The sequence below is a fragment of the Narcine bancroftii genome, chromosome 5, assembly GCF_036971445.1.
Source record: "Narcine bancroftii isolate sNarBan1 chromosome 5, sNarBan1.hap1, whole genome shotgun sequence".
Taxonomy (NCBI): Eukaryota; Metazoa; Chordata; class Chondrichthyes; order Torpediniformes; family Narcinidae; genus Narcine; species Narcine bancroftii.
The window spans coordinates 84,029,180-84,051,159 of record NC_091473.1 but is presented as its reverse complement, the minus strand read 5'-3'; the positions used below and the strand labels follow the sequence as shown (position 1 = coordinate 84,051,159).

Here is a 21,980-nt window from a genome sequence, read left to right as displayed (position 1 = left end):
CCTTCTCTGCACTCTCTCCACTCTGTTTATATCCTTCCTATAATTAAGCGACCAGAACTGCACACAGAACTCCAAATTAGGCCGCACCAACGTCTTATACAATCTCAACATCACCTCCCAACTCCTATATTCCATGCAATGATTGATAAAGGCCAGCATACTAAAAGCCTTCTTCACCACCCTATTCACGTGAGTTTCTACCTTCAGGGAACGATGTACCGTTACTCCTAAATCTTTCTGCTCTTCTGTATTCATCAATGCTCTCCCATTTACCACGTATGTCCTATTCTGATTCTTCTTACCAAAATGAAGCACCTCACACTTATCAGCATTAAATTCCATCTGCCATTTTTCAGCCCACTTTTCTAAGCAGCCCAAATCCCTCTGCAATCCTTGAAAACCTTCTTCATTATCCACTATTCCACCTATCTTAGTATCGTCTGCATATTTACTAATCCAATTCATCACCCCATCATCTAGATCATTAATGTATATAACGAACAACAAAGATAGCTTTCCACAACCGAACAAGACCAAAACATATGGGTTAATGAAGCCACTTGTGAATTACACCTATCACAGATTGGATTAAAAATATGAAAAATATGGGCAAGCTTGTCCTTAGACAAGCACCCTATATACCCTATATACTACCTTAAATTGAAAGAGTGTCGAGCACACATTGATGATGTTTTAAATAGTTTTAAGAATCTTTTCCCACATCTCTGCAGGAAAATACTTTTGGCGCTCCTGCTCCCATCCCCTTTTAAATTTGTCAGTCAAGACTGGTTGCAATTTTTATATATAGAGAATAGATATATATATGATTGTTATTGATCCCTTCTGAGAGAGGTTCAAACAAAAAAAAAAGCATTAACCAACAGATGTAACTATATAACCATTTACGGAGCGGAAACATGCCATGTCGGCCTTTCGAGTCTGCACCGGTTCACTAGAACAACTCCACTAGCTCAAACCTCCCGCTTTCCGCCAATAACCTTCCAACCCTCTCACCTCCATGTACAAATCCAACCTTCTCTTAAATGACAGAAGGGACCCTGATGCAACTATCTCATTTGGAAGTTCATTTCCATTCTTCCACCACTCGCTGAGTGAAAAAGCCACCTCTAATATTTCTCCTAAAGTGTTGCCCCTTATCCTTAACTCATGGCCTCTTGTTCCAACCTCCCCTGCCCTCAGAGGAAAGAGTCTGTTTATGTCTAGTCTATCTATTCCTTTCATAATTTTAAATACCTCTATCAAGTCCCCTCTCAGTTGTCTACGTTCCAATGAATAAAGTCCCACTAATCCAGATGCTGTAAGCCAGGCAACATCCTTGTAAACCGTCTCAGCACCCTCTCCACCTTATCTATATCCTTTCTATAATTTGGAGACCAGAACTGAGCACAGTACTCCAAACCTGGCCTCACCAATGCCTTAAACAGCTGCAGCATCACCTCCCAGCTCCTATACTCTATACTATGATTTATGAAGGCCAGCATACCATTATGCCTTCTTAACCACCCTGTCTACATGGGAATCCACCTTCAGTGAACTCTGTACCATAACCCCCCAGGTTCCTTTGCTCCTCTGTGTGCCTCAATGCCCTCCCCTGAACTGTATATGTCCTATTCTGGTTATTTTTACCGAAATGCAACACCTCACATTTGTCTACATTGAACTCCATCTGCCATCTTTCAGCCCACTCTTCCAAACAAACCAAATCCTTCTAAAGAAAATCTACCTCACTATCCACTACTCCCCCTATTTTCGTATCATCCACATATTTGCTTACCCAGTTAACGACACCCTCCTCTAAATCATTAATAAAAATAATAAACAAGAAGGGACCCAGCACCGATCCTTGAGGCACCCCGCTTGTCACAGGCTTCCAACCTGACATACAGTTGTCCACTATGACTCTCTGCTGGCTATCTCCCAGCCACCTCTGAACCCAGTTCACAATCTCTCTACTAATTTCTAGTGACGAAACCTTTCTTATTAACCTTCCATATGGAACCTTATCAAAAGCCTTACTAAAATCCAAATAGATCACATCCACCTTTTTTGTCAAGGTTTGTCAAACATGACTTTCCTTTCACAAGCCTATGCTGGGTGCCCCTAATCAATACCTGCCTATCCAGATATGCGTGTATTCTATCTCGAAGAATACCCTCCATCACCTTCCCCACCACCGAAGTCACTTATTGGTCGATAATTACTTGGCCTACACCTACTGCCTCCAAATGGGGAAAGGGAACTCGAAGATTGCAACCCTCCAATCCTGTGGTACCTCCCCCTCCTCCAGTGATCTTTGAAAAATCACTGTCAGTGCCCCCACTATTTGTTCCCTGACCTCCCTTAAGGTCCTGGGAAAAATCCCATCAGGACTAGGAGACTTATCCACTTTAATTGACCCTAGATGCTCCAAAACTCTCGCTTTACTAATCCCTATCCTTTCCATAACTAAGCCCTTTGCCTCTCTTATCTCGTGAATACGGACGAGAAAGAATTGTTCAATATTTCTCCCATCTCATACAGTTCCTGACATAGTTCACCGGTCCCATCATCCAGTGGACCTATTCTATCGTCAACCCTCCTTTTACTATTCACATATGTGTAAAAACCCTTAGGATTCACCTTCGCCTTATTAGCTCTGGACTCCTCATACCTTTTTGCCTTTCTAATTTCCCTCTTAAGGTTCTTCCTGCAATCTAAGTAATGACCATACATCTCCTCAATCCCTTGTTTTTTATATTTGATATAGGCCTCCCTCTCGTCCCGAACCAACTTCTTAATTTCACCAGAAAACCATGGCTCCCTTGAACCTTTAGTCTTCCCCTTTGGCCTGACTGGAACATAAAGATCCTGTAGTCTCAAAATCTCAACCCTAAATGCCCCCCAAATTTCCTCTACATCTTTCCCGGCAAAATGATCAGTCCACACAACCTTCTGCAAATCCCTTCTCATTTCTCCAAATCTGGCCTTTGCCCACTCGAAGACCTTCAACCTCGGACCCGACCTATTCCTTTCCATCATTAAGCTAAAACAAATGGACCCATGATCACTGGATCCGAAGTTCACTCCGAACTTTTACCTCCATCACCTGCCCTATTGCATTCCCAGATCTAATACCGCTCCCCCTCTAGTTGGCGTCTCAACATATTGCTGCAAAAAGCAATCCTGAACACAATACATAAATACTAAGCCATCCTCCCCTTTTACTGACTGCGTTTCCCAATCTATGTATGGAAAATTGAAATCCCCAACCAACACCACCCTATTTCTCCTGCACATCTCACCTATTTCCTTGCACATTTGCTCTTCTAGTTCCCTTTCCCCATTTGGAGGCCTATAAATATAGCCCCATAATAGTAACCTCACCCTTCTTATTTTTCAGTTCTACCCACACTGCCTCCCTTGACAAGCCCTCCAGTCTACATTGCCTCAGCACTGCTGTAATATCCTCCCTGACAAGTAATGCCACACCTCCCCCTCTTAATCCATCAACTCTGTCACATCTAAAGCAGCGAAATCCTGGAACATTCAACTGCTATTCACAAGCTTCCTTCAACCACATCTCACTAATGGCCATAACATATAATGCCACATGTCAATCCACACCTTTAGCTCATCCAGCTTCCTTACTACGCTCCTCGCATTAAAATAAATACATCTCAGGGATCTCCTACATCCTACATTCTCCATATCCTCCTCTCTTCCATTCTCACTACAAAATCTTTTTACTACTTCCTGCTTTTCCTCCCTCAAATTATTCAAACGTCTCTTTCCTTAGCCTACTAACCTTCAACCTGCTGTCCTGTCTAACTTGAAACCCTGTCCCCAACCATACTAGTTTAAACCCCACCCCCCCGATAGCCCTAGCAAATGCCCCCGCCAGGAGACTGGTCCCTCTGGGATTAAGATGTACCCATCATTACAGTATAGGTCCCATCTTCCCTAAAAAAGGTCCCAGTGAAACCCTGTCTCTTACTCCACCCCTTTAGCCACGTGTTTAACCTCCACCTAATTCTATTTCTGCCCTCACTGTCACGTGACACAGGAAGCAATCCAGAGATTACCCCCTTAGTGGTCCTCCTTTTAAGCTCGCTACTCAACTCCTTATACTCATTCTGCAGGACTCCTTCCTTCCAACATCATTGGTACCAACATGTACCACAACCTCAGGCTCCTCACCCTCCCCTTTTAGGATGTTGTGAACATGCATAGTCACATCCTGGACCCTGGCACCAGGGAGGCAAACCACCATCCGGTTTTCCTTATTGCGTCCACAAAAACCTCTATGTCTGTCCTCCTAACCATTGAATCCCCTATAACTATTGCCCTTTTCCTTTTACCCCTACCTTTCTGGGTCACAGAGGTTGACACCACACCTCTGCCCACCATAGTCTGACTATCCCCCTCCTCAGTACTCAAGGTGGAGTACCGATTTCTGAAGATTACAGACTTGAGTGTTTGCACATTAACCTGACCCCTCCCTTTCCTCCTCCTCCCGTGGCCCCTGTGCGATCACCTGCCTGTAGCTCTTGTCTACGATAGCCTCATTCTCCCTAACCAGAGTGAGGTCATCGAGCTGCAGCTCAAGTTCCTTGACCCGGTCCTTCAGGCCACACTCCTTGTCCGTGATGGCCTCACTCCTTGTCCGTGATGGCCTCACTCTCCCTAACCAGAGAGAGGTCATCGAGCTGCAGCTCAAGTTCCTTGACGCAGTCCTTCAGGCCACACTCCTTGTCCGTGGTGGCCTCACTCTCCCTAACCAGAGAGAGGTCATCGAGCTGCAGCTCAAGTTCCTTGACTCAGTCCCTTAGATGCTGCAGCTCAGCCCACTTTGTGCACACATGGACGTCTGGGAGACGTGAATACTCCATGACTTCCCACATGTGACAGAGAGCAGAAAACTGCTCTCACACTCATCCTTCCTCCTTCTCCTCACACCTTACAAAGTAAAAAATAGATATATATTAAATTAACTGTGAATGTCTTACCTTTCATCCAGCATGCTCGTCCTCAGCCTCTGTTCGCCAAAGCCTCAAAGACCCACTCCTTCACTGTGCCACTCACTCAATTGGTTGCTCCCTTATACTTACCCTCCTTTTATTGGCCCCTTGGCCAATTAACCCCCTCACTCTCTCCAAGCTCCTCCTCCTCCAGATAGTCGCCCGAACTCCAGTCGTCGCCTCCTCCGACTCACACCCTGAACCAAGTATGTAACATTCAAAAAATGTCTAATTTGGAAATATCTAAACAAATTTGAATGAGGTAGACCATATTTGTTTGAAAGTTGTTCAAAGGACATAATCAACATGTAATTCTACACTTAAAGTGTAAAATATATGAAATGTTTTAACATTTGTCTACCATAAGGCAGAAGGTCACCACTTTGTCCAGTGTCCTTCACAGAAATGTACACCACCTGGTGTTCCTAGACAGCTCTCCTCCAAGTACTGACCAGGCCTGAGCCTGCTTAGCTTCTGAGATCAGACAATCTTAAGCAAATTCAGGCTATTGGGCTTGGTAAGATAAGATAACCTTCCATGAACAAATCCTGAAAACGTATGACTCTTAACCTTTCAAAAAGAAAAAGCTCAGTCATTCACAGATGGCTGAAAACAAGTTAGATAAAATAAAAACAGATAAAGTAAACATTTTTAAATCAAAAAAACCTCTGGAACTGAAACTATATCTGTAATGTGTGCTTGGATATAGGATTAGTTATAAATTTACTAACCTTGGTAAATGCAAAAGGAAGGACAGCTCCCAATATGGAAACTATAAAAAAATTTTCAACCAATTTCAGTTCCAGATCTACCCATGGTGGATGTTCAAGTTTATCGGAGTAATATATCCAAGAATATGATATATTGAATATTAATTGCCCAATAGTAAAATCTAAGGTTAAGTAATACCAAGTCTCCATCCTTCTTCAATTTCTGTAATTGAGCTTTATTTAGCCTAGCATTTTTATTCTGCCAAATATATGAATCAATAATATCAAAATATGATTTCTGGATAAAAATTGGAATGGGTTGAAATAAATACAAAAATTTAGGTAAAATCATATCTTGATTGCATTAATACTAATGAAAATGGGGACCATATAAAAAGGGATTGTTTCACATGATCAATCAAAGGAAAAAAATATATAAATATTTAATTTTTTATTAATTGTTTTTTAGGAATTTTAACACCTAGATAACATGATCCCTAACAACCTTAAATGGTATATGCTCACAAATGGGTACCTGAATATTCAGACAAGTAATTCACTCTTGTGAAGATTTAATTTATAGCCAGAAGAAAAACTAAATTGTGACAGCAAAGATAACATAGAAGGAATAGATTTCTCAGGGTCTGAAACATAGCAACAAATCATCCACATATAAAGATACTTTACTATCTCCCCTAGTAATTCCCCTAATATTATTAGAATCATGACACGCAATTGCTAAGGGTTCCAAAGGGTTCTAAACAGGGAGGACCTTTGATTGTTAGTAACAACCGACGTAGAAGGAACGTGATAGATCATTTTAATCCAAGAAATAAAACCAAGGCCAATTAAATTTCTCTAAAACCTCAAACAAATAAGGCCATTCCACCATGTCAACACATTCCATAATCTTAGCTGGGGGAACATACATTCATTAATCTGTGAAGATTTGAATGTAAATAATGATTTTTAATAAAACTGGTCTGATCATTAGAAATAATACAAGGAAGATTTTCCAAGCTGCTAACTAAAATTTTAGAATTAACATTTAATAGTGAAGCACAATCAGTAGAGTCTTTATACAAATTAAAGAAATTGATGCCTCGTTTAAAAAGTCTGAGACAAAGTTCCCAAAGAAATGGAATCCTTAATCACTTTACATAACCAAGGAGCAAGTAGGCTAGAAAGTGATTTTAAAAAAACATAATCATGTACCAATCTACACCAGATGCCTTGCTCGACTAAAGAGAAGAAATAGCTTTAAAAATCTCTTCCTCAGAGATAGGTTCTTCTAAAGATACATAATCATTATGAGACAGTTCAATCGTCCCAGGAAATTATCCATTGAACTTGAATTATCTGGAAAATAAGATTTGTATAAATTGGAATAAAATTCATGGAACCCCTTATTTATTTCATCATGATCAATAGTCAGGTTCCCATCTTGTTTATGAATCTTTGCAATTTGTCCTTAAACCAAAAATCAGCTTTTAATTGACTAGCCAATAGCTTACCAGATTTCTCCCCATGTATGTAAAACTGCCTTTTGAATTTAAGAAGATAGCTTTCAATCAGGTAAGTTAAAAGCAGATCATGCTCTATTTGGAGTTCCTCTCTCCTAATAAAGGTCAGAATTAGGAGCCACTGAGTATAATCTATCACTTTTTAAAATCTTATTACCTAACAACGTTCTTTCCTCATTTGTTTGTTCTCTCAGCCTGCTGAATATGAAATGATTTAATCTCGAAGATAAACCTTCAAAGTATCCCATATTATCAAGCTAGACATTCCTTCAGTAGAGTTCATTTTTAAAAAAGCTATCTATAATAAAGTTAATGAACTTTTCATCCTGTAACAAAGTAGAATTAAACTGCCATGGCCTGACACTGGAAGCTACATCAGTCAGTTTAATTGAAAGCTTCAATGGTGCATGGTCAGATATTACAATTGCTTCATAATCACAAGCAGTAATGGACAGTGCTAGCTGTGTATCAATAAAGAAGTAATCTGTCCTTGAATATTTATGGTGAACATGAGAAAAAAGAAAAATCTTTATTGTCAAAATGTAAAAACCTCCAAGTATCCAAGAAGCCCGAAGTCAAACAAAAAAGAGTTAATAAATGTAGCCAATTTATTTGGGATTCATCAATCAAAGGATTGAGACAATAATTAAAGTATCTCCCTATAAGCAATATATATTCATTCAAATTTGGCACTAATGAAAACACACATTTAATAAATTCTGGATCGTCAATGTTAGGAGCATAAATATTCACCAACACAACCTTGTTACATAAGGAACCAGTTATAATTAAAAATTGGCCATTAAAATCTGGAACAGTATCAAAATGTATAAATGGAGTGAAAGAATTGATAAAGATCAAAACTCCTTTAATTTTGGCTTATGATGAAAAATAAAGTTGTTGGCCCTTCCAAAATTTTAAAAAAGTTGACTATCTTCCCTTAGAATATGCGTCTCCTGTGCAAATATAATGTTAGCCTGAAGCCTTTTAAACACATTTAAAAATCATTATTTCCGTTTAATTTGATAGTTCAGGCCATTCAAATTCCATGATACTACATTAAAGACCTGAATATCTGAATACAGCAAAAATCTATAACAGAACAATGTATATTGAGCAAGAGAAAGCCACATCCAAAGGATGGCCTACAGACCATGGAGAGAACCAAGCAATGAAACAGTTGAACTGATAAGGTTAGAATTCCAAGGTAGCTAATTTTCCCAGTTATTGGGTGCAAGATCTGTTGATATGGAAAATGGAGTTTTGTAGTTAGTGAAAATGTCAGACAGAAGAATTATACCATTGATGGAACTTGTCCAGTATGATGTTTCTCTGCACAAGTCCAGCTGTTTTCTAGCCATTTATTCCAAACATTGCCTGTCACTCAACTCCTCAAAATAGAGGTGAGTTTGAATGTTATTCTGACATGTGACATACAAATGAGCATTTCCCCCCTCGCTTTTTTGTTGCTAATTGTAGAACAACAAACCTTACCCATGAAATTGATGATGATGATGCTCTCACTTGGTAGAAAAGGCAATAGAAATTAACAATTATAATAACTTAAATTCAGAAATCCTGGTGGAAGACAAAATATTTTGTCAGAGTCATATAGCCTTTCAACCCAACCTGTCCATGGTGGCATTCAAGGTTAGTCCCATTTTTCTGCATTTGGTCCACGTCTTCTAAATTGTACCCACTGGTATAGCTTCCTCTGGCAGTTCATTCCCGATACAAACCATTCTCTTATCCTTCTTAAACCCTTCGTCTCTCACATTAAACCTGTGCTCTCAAGTTATATATTCAATGAAAATTGAAAACCTGTGCCACCCAATTAACCAACCAACCCCATCTGATTTTTGGAAGGCAGGAGGAATCTGCGCATCCATGGGAAAACTACACCAGTCAGGGGAGAACGTGGAACCACATTACAGTCAGTGCCAAATTCAAACCCGGGTTGCTGGTGTCATATCCAAAGTAAATTACTGTGAGCATTTAATTTCATCCACGTTCCTTATGATTTTAGAAACCACTAAATGATCACCCCTAAGCCTCCTATGCTCGCAGGAATAAAGTCCCAGTCTATCTAACTTCTCTCTATAACTTGAGCCCTCTAGTCCTGGCAACATCCTAGTGCATCCCCTCTGTACCCCTTTCAATTTATTGATGTCCTTCCTATTTACCTCTTCAAAAGCAACAAAAAAAATCTTGAGACAATATCTGCCACTCACCAAGCCATACTTTCTCCTTATCCCTATCTCAGCAATTTCTTCCTTAGCTTCCCACAAGCTGCCAAGATGCACTTCCGACCCTGGTGATTTGTCCGCTTCAATTTGCTTATAGGCTGCCAACACCTGCCTGGTACAATCTTTTGGTTCAATACTTGGTCATTTGCTTTCTTCAATTCTTTGGCTTGCTTAATCTTCTTCATAGTTTAGACAGAAATGTTAATTTAAAATCTTGCCCCATCTCCTATTGATGTTTAATGGGACTACAATTACCTCCATAGCCATCCCTTTATTCTTCATATCTCAGAATCCCCTGGGATGTTTATTCTGCCTACCAACTCCATCACGTGGTCAATCCAAAAAGAGTTGTTGTTGTTGCATGTTTCCAGCAAGACACAGCAATTCAAATATCTTTTCATTAAAGGACAAACTTGGCTAAATGGTGGACAGAAAATTTTAAAATTACAAATCAGATAATGTGAAGAATTTTAGCCTCATTTAATTATTATCTGTGCCTTACAATAATTTGCATGTTGCATCTGCAGTATTGATCCTGCTTCCCCTCCACACCAACCCAAACTTTCTGCAGTATTTAATAGTTAACTGCCTCCATTGCCCATTAGTGTTAGACCTTTTATGCGGTTCTGTCTGGTACATCTTCCACTGGGGTTCCCTTTTTCCTTTGATTTTCCCTATGAAGAAAATATTCTAAAGCCTATGTTTTCTAAGTAAATGCAGACAAACATCAAGATAATTGAAATCACTGGTCCCTACTCCTAAAGCATGCCCATACTTCTCCATTAAAAAAAATTTTTTTGCAACTCAACCAAATTTCCAAAGGTGGTTTCTTCCACCTCCACACATTCCAATTCGCCATCACTTTGTCAATTTTCCCCTTGCTGACTTGTCACTACCAAATTTCATAAAGTTCAGTACCTCTATCCTCTCCTGTATTAAAAACCAAGCAGACTGCGCTTCAACAGAATCATGTGTTCTTTTGAAGCATCTTTAGTTGCAACAATGCATGAAATGAGATTTTCTTCCAGTGTTGAAATTTACACAATAGGCACAAATTTAGCCAGGAAAATTCCAGCTTTGAGAACAAACAAACTGCAAGAGGTTAGCCATTTTCAGAGTTGTATTAGATTGTCAATTATACTATACACAATCTCCTCAAAACAAAACTGCCATTTGTGTTTCATTGTTGTGTTTCCCAGTTTACATGACGAACATTTTACACACAAAAAACACTTCCTCATTTAGTGGCACCATGAATTCTTTGTTAGTTCCCGTTTTATGTCCCTAAGGGAATCATCACATTTTGGCTTTCAGACATATAATCCTTAGTTATATTTAACTACAATTAATATAATAAGAAGCTTGGAGCAGCAGCTACAAGGAAAGAAACTCTCAACCACCAGGTTGGGGATTTCAACAACAGTTTCATTCAAAACCCGCACACACCCCATTAAGGATAGAATGAGCTCCGCCCCTGCGTGGGCAGTGATGTCATCACACTGCCTGAGGCGCGCACTCCATTCAAACCATGAGGCGAGGAGGTCCCCCGATGACGCCATGTACTCGCAGCTGCCCCACCAGCCGGTTCGCTACGAGTATGTGTACCGCCACACAACCCCCCAGAACTGGCTCACGTGTTTCGCCACTTGGGCAGCCGGTCTCGGTGCTTCGGTTGGGCCGTCTGAACTGGCTGACTGAGGTCCAGGTGCGCCGCCTTGAGGTGTCAATCGTGAATAGTTCTCCTTTGCCTCCAATGTCTAAAGTGAAAGACTTGCCCGATCACTGCAGGACTCTGTAGGGGCCTTCATAAGGGCGCTACAGTGGTGCGGTGTACAAACCTCGCCGGACAAAAACGTACTTGGCTGCATCCAGTTCCTTGGGCAGGCGGGACGGTCGGCCACCGTGAAGGGACAGAGGTGGGGGGGGGGGGGGGCTAGTGAAGCAAACTTACACTGAAGGTCTGCCAATAAGTTCGGATTGTCGGCTGCCAAGTCCATGTCTGGGCCGAAAAACTCACCGGGTAGCGACAATGGCCGTAAATCAACTCCACAGATGATACCTGCAGATCCTCCTTTGGGGCTGTCCTGATGCCAAGCAGAACCCAGGGCAACTCATCTGCCCAATCAGAGCTGGTGAGGTGAGCCATGAGGGCGACTTAAGGTGTCAGTCTCTGCCCACCGCGCCCATCAGGCGCTGGAAAGTTTGGGACGCATTCTTCAACTCGAAGGGCATCTGCAAGAACTTGAAAAGGCCAAACGGGGTGACAATTACGGTCTTGCCGATGTCTTCAGGGTGGACCAGGATTTGATGGTAGCCCTGCACCAGGTTGACTTTTGAGAACTCTTGGGTGCCGTGAAAGTTCGCCAAGAAGTCCTGAATATGTGGGATGGGATATCGGTCTGATGTGGTTGTGTCGTTATGGAGATGGTAGTCCCTGCAAGGGTGCCAATCCCCTGAAGTCTTGGGGACCTTGTGGGGGGGGGGGGGAGGCCCAGGGGCTGTCAGATCTATGGATGATTCCCAGTTTCTGCAATCTGGAAAATTTTTCTTTGGCCAGTTGCAGCTTTTCTGGCGGTAATCGCCTGGCTTTGGCATGAAGCAGGGGGCCCTGGGTTGTAATGTGACTCCATGTTGAGGCATGGCGGCGGTGAACTGCGGCTGCAGGATGGAGGGAAACTCATCGAGGATACTTGTGTATTTGTCCTTGGGGGCACTGATGGTGGCTATCCCTGGGTTGCTCACATCTGTGGCATCCAGGCAGACGGATTGAAAGGTGTGGGCGTTAACTAACTGGTTGCCCTTGACATCCACTAACAGGCTGTTGACCCCCAACAGTACCCTGCCCACTGAGGCCAGCACGAACTTCCAGTGGAACCTGTCCTTTCTGATCTGGATCTGCGCTCTGCAAGTTCCGAAGGTCCTGATGGCAGATCCGTTGGCTGCCCACAGGGTAGGGCCCTGTGCTCAGGTGCTGGTCTCGAGTGCTGTTGGGAGGAGCACGTTCAGCTCCACTCCAGTATCTACTAGGAACCGTCGGCCAGTGGACTTGTCAGTCACGTGCAGAAGGCTGTTCACATGGCCAGCCACCACAGCCATTGGCAGCGGCTGGCTGAGTTATTTCCCTGAAAGGTACAGGGCTGCCTGCACTTGCAGGCTTAAGGCCCAGAGCGCTGATGATAGAAACACCAGGTGGGGTGGTGCTCCTCCGGCTTGTGCTTGGGGGGCGTTTGTGTCTGACTGGGTCCTGGGCAGGTGACCTGGCTGAGGGCAACCTTGTTCTCCCACTTGGTCCACCAGAGGACATCTGCGCGGGCCACAACTCGCTGTGGGTTGGAGAAGTCTTCGACCACCAGCAGGAGCTGTATGTCCTTGGGCATCTGCTTGAGGAAGATTTGCTGGAACAGAAAACACGGTTTGTGGTCCTCTGCTAATCCCAGCATCTCGTCCATCAGGGTACATGGGGTTCTGTCTCCCAACCCATCCAGGTGTAGGAGCCTGGAGGTGTGCTGTTGCTGGGAGAGGCCGAAGGTTCTGAGGATGAGGTCCTTGAGGGCGAGATATTTACCAACCTCCAGTGGGTTGTGGATGAGGTTGTCCACCCTGGCCACAGTCTCTTCATTGAGTACGCTCGTGACACAATAAAACATTGTAGCATCTGGTTAAATGTTTCTGAGGTGAACTGCGCTTTCACTTGCCCGAACCACATTCGTGGGTGATGTGTCCAGAAGGGGTCAGTTTCACCGCAACTGCATTGATCTCTGAGGGATCCATAGTGAGAGGCCAGAAAAACATCTGGACTCATCGGGGGTCACCAATGTAGCGGCAGCTACAAGGAAAGAGATTCTCAACCACCACGTTGGGGGTTTCATTGACAGTTTATTTCAAAACCCCCGCATGCCCCTTTAAGGGCAGCGTGAGCTCTGCCCCCGCGTGGGTGGTGATGTCATCACGTTGCCTGAGGCGTGCACTCAGTTCAAACCATGAGACAAGGAGGTCCCCTGACAGTGCCATAAACTCGGAGCCGCCCTGCAGTTTATGCTGATGAAAATCTCCCCAAAATTGGTTGTTGTATTCCATATTTCTGTAATTTAACCACAAACTAAATAAAACAGGGCTATAATTAACCATATTCAACACCTATCAATTATTTTGAAAGCGATTTCAGAAATCCAAAGAGTTTCACAAAGTTAACCATTCATCAAAGTCCAGATTTGGATGTTTTCCCTTGCATAGTTTGTAATGGAAGATTACAGGAGACAGTAGGACATGTGCCAAAACAACTAACATTGTCTGCACGAATGCTCATTTGCCAAACCTCAGCACCTTCAAAGGTTTTAAAGAAAAAAGTCTGAAATCAATGGAGCAAAAGGAAAATAATGCTTCTCCACAAATTATGGACTTTGTTACCTTGTACAAGTATTGTATTAGAATTTTACTTTATTTTCCTATCGATTTAACATACCCCTTAATTTTAATTTGTAAAGGCTGTTTACATTAAGGAGAATTGCTCCAAAGATATTCAATCAAGCAGAATGAGAAACTATTTCCTTAGGACACAACACAACTGGACCAGAGATAGATTAAAACCAAACTGTACGCAAGAGGCAGATCAATTCCCATAAGGACATTATGATGTTTTGATAATTCCTAGTTATGGGATTTAATTAGTGACAGTTGGCTTATACAATATATAACCAAGACAATTAATTAGAATACCCAGTAATGAAGATGGCTGGGGATTGCAGCAATAGATGTTGAGGAAAATATTCATTGTACAAAAGAGGATGTACTGACAGTCTTAAAACATAAATATCAATGAATCTCTGAGGCCTGATGAAGGCTATCCTTGGACATTGGGGAAGCTGAGAATGATATTGCAGGGGTGAGATGTGAAAAGGCTGGTGGGTGGCTCATGTGCCTTAAATTAAAAGGGTTGCAAAGTCATCAGGGAACTGCAGGCCAGTGAGACTAACATCAATGGTGGGTAAGTTTCTGGAGATTCTGAGGTCCAGGATCCATTTGGAAAGGCAAGGACTAATTACGAATAGCTAGTGTGGGAAATAAATAGTGTCTTACAAATAGCATTCTGTACACAGACTTTATCAAGGTCTTTGGTAGGCTTCTACAGAAGGTCATTGCAAGGAATTAGGGATGAATTGGTTAACTGAATACAGAATGGCTTGATGGTAAGAGTAAGAGAATGATAGTGGATGGTTATTCTTCAAATTGGAGGCCTGTGACCACTGCAGGGATCAGTCCTGGATCTCTCTGCCATTCTAATTATTGGTACGGATGTCAACGTAGTTAGCAAGTTTGTAAATTACATCAAAATTAGTGGTTTCGCAGACAGTGCAGAAGATCATCTTGGAATATAACCAGATCTATATCAATTAGGACAGTTGAACAAAAAATTAGGCAGATGGAATTCAACTTAGACAAGGTGTAGGTGCTCTGTGGTTAAGTGGTACGTAAGTAGGGGGGGTGGGGGGAGGTTGAGAACCACTGCCCTAGAAAGTATTGTGGAACAGACAACCAGAGGGGTACAGATTCATAGTTCCTTGAAAGTAACAAAAATGGTAGACTGGGTGATGAAGGTGGCATTTTGCATATTTGCCTTCATCATTTAAAGCAGTACAGGAGTTGGGTGCCATGTTACAACTGTTCAAGATGTTGGAAAGACCACACGGAGTATTTTGTGCAGTTCTAATCATCCAGCTATAGGAAAGATGCAATTTAGCTGGAAAGGGTCCAGAAAAGATTCCCAAAGAGTCGGAAGGACTAGGTGGTTTTAATATAAGAGGCTCGAGGAGGCTGGGGAGTGGTGATCTTATTGAGATATACAAAATCTATAGATCATAGATAAATGGTCAGTCTTTTACACATGGTAGGAGAATTTATTGAGTTTGGAACAGGAGCCATTCAAATAAATGTATTAGAAATTAAAAAGGACTTCAAAAGAATTGTGGGTTTTTTTTTCCTTCTCCAGAGATCCTACACTCTGCTGCTGGTCTTCAATGGAGGCCTGCAGACAATAACATAATGTTCATAACTTGTGGTCTATACCAGCTGAACCACACTGCCTTAGGGGGAAGCAGAATCGGACTTTGTTTTCATACATTACCCTCCCATCGTCTGTCCCCAACTTAAATCTGACAACCCTCCTAAAATGCAGTACTCCTGTTTAGCCTTTTTATCTCCCTGAATTTCTAATGGAAGCAAAACTCTTCTAAGTTAAAATGCCTTTCAAACCTCATCTCTTCAACCAAGTTTGTGGTCATCTGGTCTTATGTACTTTATTGTCAGATTTTGGTTGCTGATGCATCGGGAAGGTTTTGTTACATTAAATACATTTATAGGATCACCATATTTTTTTTTGAAGATAGACATTTCAAATAACTTATAACTTACAAAATCAGAGCTGGAATAAGCCATCAGGCCCATAGAGCTTCTCTGCCATTCAACAGGATCGTGGCTGATCTAACTGTGGACTTGGCTCCATCTACCAGTGTTTTCCCCATTTTGTCATTCCTTGCCTCTACTTTAATGATTTCAAATTAATATCCATGATTATTGGCAAAAATTTGCTCCTGCATAAACAAAAAAAGGTCAACAAACCCATTAAAATGAATCACTGAAGGAGGATAGAGTTGAACCAGGACCTCTTGGCCAACAGATAACTTGTGTCAATTAGTTAAGAATCTGCTCACTGCTACTTAACTGAAATACTTTCATTCCATTTAGAAAATGACTAACCACCAAATACAACTTAAAGATTTTCCCCTCCGCAGTATAATCCCAATTGACCAATTTGACAATTCAGAGCCCCGACACAACAAATAGTGATGGCAAGAATACTTTGTAAGAAAAAAAAGTCACCTGCTAGCTATACACCTCAAAAGAAGCACAAACCTTTTAAAAAAAAATTCTACAGTGAGCCCAAAGAAGAGTGAATTTGTCTACTCAACCCTTATGTGAACTGTTTCAAAACTTAGCTTGTATTTGGGACAACCTTCAATAATTCACATTTGACCTAGTTCAGTAAATGACGGTCAATAAACCTCTCAGGCATCGTCAATATTAATGACTTTCAAATGTCAGGGTCATGCTGGGGCACTGTCATATTTAAAATACATTGATCAATAGATTGGGTATGGAAGGTTGATAGTTATACCAGACCCAAAGAACACATGCAGTTTAAATATCAGGAAACAAAAATAAATATATTGTTCAAAAACAACCACTGAAGTGAAGAACACTGCAAAAATACCCAAATGCTTGGTTAATATCCTTTAGCTTACAGGCATCTTCCCACAGTCAGTCAGAACTGGGATGTGATTCCTAAAGCTCACTGGAAGATTACTCAGGATGAAATCAGAGGTACCAACTTGAACAAGGTCTGACAATTAACTGCTCGACTATGGAGAATAATGACAAATGGAGTGTTTTCCAAACAAGAACAATCAGGAGAGAGAAACCTTGATGATTTTCTTGATCCCAAAAGGGAAATAGCATGAAGTTCAGCTATTCATTAAATTAACTGTTTTTTATTCAATATTACAATGTAGGGAACTGAATCGGCACACTATCCAGGAGGTGTCATTAAGGTCCAGTTCCTGCATGGAATTAACTGTAATAAAATAAGATGTGGCGACGCACATAGTTGTAGCGGTGAACCGGCCCCACTTGTCAGGCATGGTCAGCTGGACAGCCGCGGCAAAGATGGCATCGCGGGACCGTCTCTTCCAGTCCAGACTGGAAGACCGTGCGTGCCTTTGCATCAGCATGACATAAACCCTGGAGTGTGAAGGGCTGGCCAGACGCCGCCTTAAGGGCTGCAGCACGGAATTCAAAGAAAAGCAGTTGTGTTACTCGAGTCCCCAGCCGGTTGTCTCAGTCTTTGCGCTGTGCTTGCACACAACCCACTACACTGGTGAGCCTAACGAGTCTCTATGTCCTGAAGCTCGGCACAATGAAACCCACAATCGTAGGCGCTGTTGTGTTGAAGCTGCCAACCTTCTGGACGAACAGGCTCTGCACTTGGTTTAGCCAAGTGGAACCCAGTTCCAGATCAAACAGACAACCTCCAATTCTACGTCATCAGCTCGCTCAACCAGGAAGCTGCTTCATCCAGGCACTGCCAGAGGAAGGTAAATACATGGCTCTTAAAAATCTCCTCCTTAGCACAAACAGACTTTAAAGATGTGAGAGGGCTGTCAGGCTCCTTCACTTGGACAGCCTGGCAAAAGGACCCTGTCCTCCCTCATGGATTAAATGCTCACCCTGGCAGAAGGGCACAAGCCCCACCACATGAACAGGTCCCTCCCTGCCAGAAAACAGATAGATCTGACCTTAAATTTTGCTTCTACCATCAGCGTGGCAGCATCAGCTCATAGGTGCTGCCAGCCGTGCTCGTTTCCGGGAAATGACGGGGCCAGCTGCCATTAGTGGTTGCAGCGGCTGGCCTACCGAACAGCCTTCTCCACATCTGGGACAGGATGTCGGGCTGTAGGTTCCTCGTGAACATGGGGGCAGAGATAAGCGTCATTCCCCCTACATCGCTCGAGACACGCACGAGTCCCTGCACACAGCCATTAAAACCTTTGGAGAGGTGAATTTCTGTACGTTTCGGCTTTGGTGGACAAGCCTCTATTAGGCGTAGATTTCCTACGGGCCCACTCTCTACTGGTGGACCTCCAGGGCAGACAATTAGTCTACACAGAGACTTTCCAGACTGTGCCCCTTGTCTTGCTTCCGACACATGGCCAATATAGTCGCCTCCTTGCTAGTTTTCATTCTGTGCCCCCAGTTAACCGCCATCATGCCAAAGCACCCCATTCTGACCACTGGCCCACCATTGCATTCTCAAGCCCATGGCCTAGCCCCAGACAAATGTTCGACAGAGAGCTGCCAGCCCACTATCTGGCCATCTGCCATTTCCACTACTTCCTGGAGGGGTGGCCGTTCGTGGTCTACACAGACCACAATCTGCTGACTTTTGCTTCTCCAAGTCCTCCGACCCATGGTCCATCTGCCAATAAAGGCACATCCTACATATCTGAATTCACCACCTCCATCCACCATCTCTTGGGTAAACAAAATGTTGTCACTGATGCATTCTCCAGGCCAGCGGTTCATTCCTTGTTGCAAGGCATTGACTACCACGACCCAGCAGGACGACACTGAAACGCATAGCTTCAGGACAGCGGTCACGGGTACTGTAGCTCTCGTACCTCCCACTGGACTTGAATGGCATGACTATCCTCTGTGACGTCTCCATGGGCCAAGCCCGACCTCTAGTCCCTGCCCAATGGAGAACAATTTCCGACACAATACATGGCCGGTCTCACACCTCCATCAAAACGACAGTGCATATGGTATCGTCCTGATTTGTCTGGCACGACCTGCGCAAGCAGATCACAGATTGGGCAAATTCCTGCACGGACTGCCAGACTGCAAACGACCAGCCACATACCAAGCCCCACATAGAACAGTTTGATGCTCCAACCCACAGGTTCCAGTACATCCACCTCAACATAGTTGGATCCTTGCCAGTCTCCCAAGGGTCGCACTACCTGCTCTCAGTGGTGGACAAGTTAACTTGATGGCCAGAGGCCATTCTCCTCCCAGAATGATACATGCACCAGGGTTTTCCTCTCTTCCTGGGTCTCCCATTTTGGTGTCCCAGTTCACATAGCTACTGACCGAGGAGACCAATTCACCTCTGCCTTTTGGAACAAGCTCTCCAAACTCCTGGGCACCCAACTACATTGCACCACAGCCTACCACTCTCAGGTCAATGGGCTAGTTGAGCACTTACCTCAGCACCTGAAATTAGCACTGATTGCACGGCTCAAGAACTACTCTGGGTTTTCCTAGAGATATGAACAGGGCTAAAGGCACCCTCCAAGCCTCCTTAGCTGAGCTAGTCTATGGCAAGACCCTTGCAGTCCTGGGCCAGTTCCTTCCTTCAGCACCTGGTCAAACCACCTACACAGCAGTCGTACTGGAGAGACTGCGAGACAAATTGGGTTTGCTCGCACCACCGCGACACTATCAGCCACCTTTCAACGACCCCCCAGACATCCTCTTGTGAATGTGTTTGTGCGAAGGGGCGGACACAGGATGCCCCTCCAGTGCCCATATGAGGGACCCTACAAGATCTCCAAAGGAACACATTCACCTTTACATTGACATTGGGGGCAAGGAGGAGCTCTTCACATTGGACCGCTTGAAATCGGCCCATCTGGATTTGTCACAACCAGTACAGGTTCTTCCACTGGTATGTAGGGGTTGGCCACTGAGACAGCAGATCTCACTCTCAACACCGTGAGATCATCGGTGCCAGCTCTGGGGGGGGGGGTTAGTTGTGTGGTGTCGCACATAGTTGTAGCCCCATGTGTCACGAGCAGTCAGTGGGGCAACCGCAGTAAAGATGTCATCACGGGACTTTCTCTTCATGCATGACTGTGTCAGTGTGACGTAAGCTCTGGAGTGCAAGGGGTAGGCCAGACACAGCCTTAAAGGCTGCAGCAGGGATTTTAAAGAAAAGCAGTTGGTTACTCAAGCTCTCAGCCTGTTGTCTCAGTCTTTTGCTGCGCTCATGCACAACCTGCTACACTGTTAGAGATATTCAGAAATCATTCTAACTAGATTAGTACCTGCTCCTCGACAACCTAAAGCTGCTGAAACCCAGTCATTCTGTTAAGATTTGCATCTTCTTTTCCTTTAATGTCCACTTGTAACGATCAACTATCTTTAACAGTTTATTGATTTTATGTTAGAAGTGAAATAGTACATCTCAATTTCTCCATGGGGATCTCTACTTAACTGGCTCCCAGTGTTTCCAACAAAACTTTCTATTCAGAAAATATTAAGTGGTCAGAGCAAGTATGAATGGCGCTATGATTCGCCCTCATACATTCACCTCTAGATTCAAGAATAGTTTCTTCCCCATGAATATCTGTTTATTAAATGAACCTCTCATGAGTCGAATGATGCCCTAGCACAATTTTAAATGAATCTCTTCTCTGTAACACTTTTATTTGGCACTCAAGAATAGGTTAACTTGCCTGGATAGCATACAAAAGGTTTTACACTGTATCACTGTGCATGTGACAATACAAAATTCAATTTTCACATGTGCACAATAATTGTTTGACCTCCATGTAAGAAACTAAATATGCTTTTTTATTATCTAGTTCCCAAAGCTATTTCCATCCCTGATGACACCTTCTGACCTACTGTTATGAAATCTATAAACATTGCTTCAAACTCAGTTACCTCCCTATGACTAATTAAACTGCCAGATGTGGGAAGCAGCAATCAAGAAATGTTCTCATAGGAAGAATGATCACATCTACTTTGGATGGGTTCTTCACTGGATGATGCAGCTCAGAATACCTAGACCCATATTATTCTGTACTCATTATCTTAAGAGTGATGGTTTTACCGTCTTAGTAAAATACATTTGATTAAAATAAAGTTTTAACATTACTTTGATATGTAATTTAAAACTGCTGCATGCTAAAAGTTTCAGTGGGAGAATCCCCGTCTGCTGATGGATTACACTTCTGATGGTTTAGACACTGGCATGGTAACCAGACGACAAACAATAGCTGCAAATGGAAGACCTTGATGACTTTACTGCTTTGTACACAGAGATGAACATGCATTCCAGTCGCTGGCATTATTCCAAATTATTTAAAGTCAGCAAGTGAAAGCAGAAAGAAGCCAGCTGGTCAAAACATAATGAAAACTAAACATCTAATTCAGCTTCTTGTTAGCAAAATATTAAAAAATGAACAGATTTTGACTGTAACATCTGCATTTAAGTTGTATCCTAACTAATTTCCAAAAGGCGGCAGAACGATGCAATAGAAATAGGAGAAAAATAAAAGTTCTTGTTGCGGGGGGGTGGGGGGGGGGGGATTTAAATTTTCCCCGGTATTGACTGGGACATCTTTGGTGTCAAAGCCTTAGATGGGGCAGAATTTGATGAGCAGCATATATGGATGTGACTAGCAAAGCAGCCATACTGCACGTTATATTGGGAAATAAGCCTGGCCAGGCAATTGAAGCTTCAATGAGAGAGCATTTTGGGAATAGTGATCACAATTCTTTAAGTTTCAAGTACAATGACAAACCTGGACTTTGTGGGAAAATACGAACTTGGAGGGCAAATTGTGAGATTGTGAGCCAGGGAAAGTTAATTGGGAGCAGCTGTGATCAGGAAAGTTCACTACTGACATGTGGGTGTTGTTTTAAGCTCCAGATCATTTTAATCAGCAACATTGAGGAATAAGGGCAGGGTTGACCAAATAAGAGAACCTTGGATGAAGAGAAAGACCATTAATTTAGTCAAAAAGGTAAAGCATCATATGTAAGGTTTTGGAAGCTAGAAATGGACAGGACCTTGGAGGAATACAAGATTGCAAGAAAGCTCAGGCAGGACATTAAGAAGGGCAAGGGGCCACAAAATGTCTT

At 42.8% G+C, this 21,980-nt stretch overlaps 1 protein-coding gene across 3 annotated transcripts in view; it reads right to left on the bottom strand.

Annotated features, from left to right (window-relative positions):
- The window catches only part of abl2 (c-abl oncogene 2, non-receptor tyrosine kinase), a 173,435-nt gene that overhangs the window by 2,693 nt on the left and 148,762 nt on the right, over positions 1–21,980 (bottom strand). For 2 of the 3 annotated variants that reach the window (XM_069938133.1, XM_069938135.1), the window contains one exon: positions 5,109–5,215. In XM_069938133.1, the coding sequence (XP_069794234.1) occupies positions 5,144–5,215 (72 nt within the window). In that variant the 3' untranslated portion in view covers positions 5,109–5,143. Of the gene's footprint in view, positions 1–3,959; positions 5,216–21,980 lie in introns of those variants that run through there. The other variant, XM_069938134.1, reaches the window with a different exon arrangement.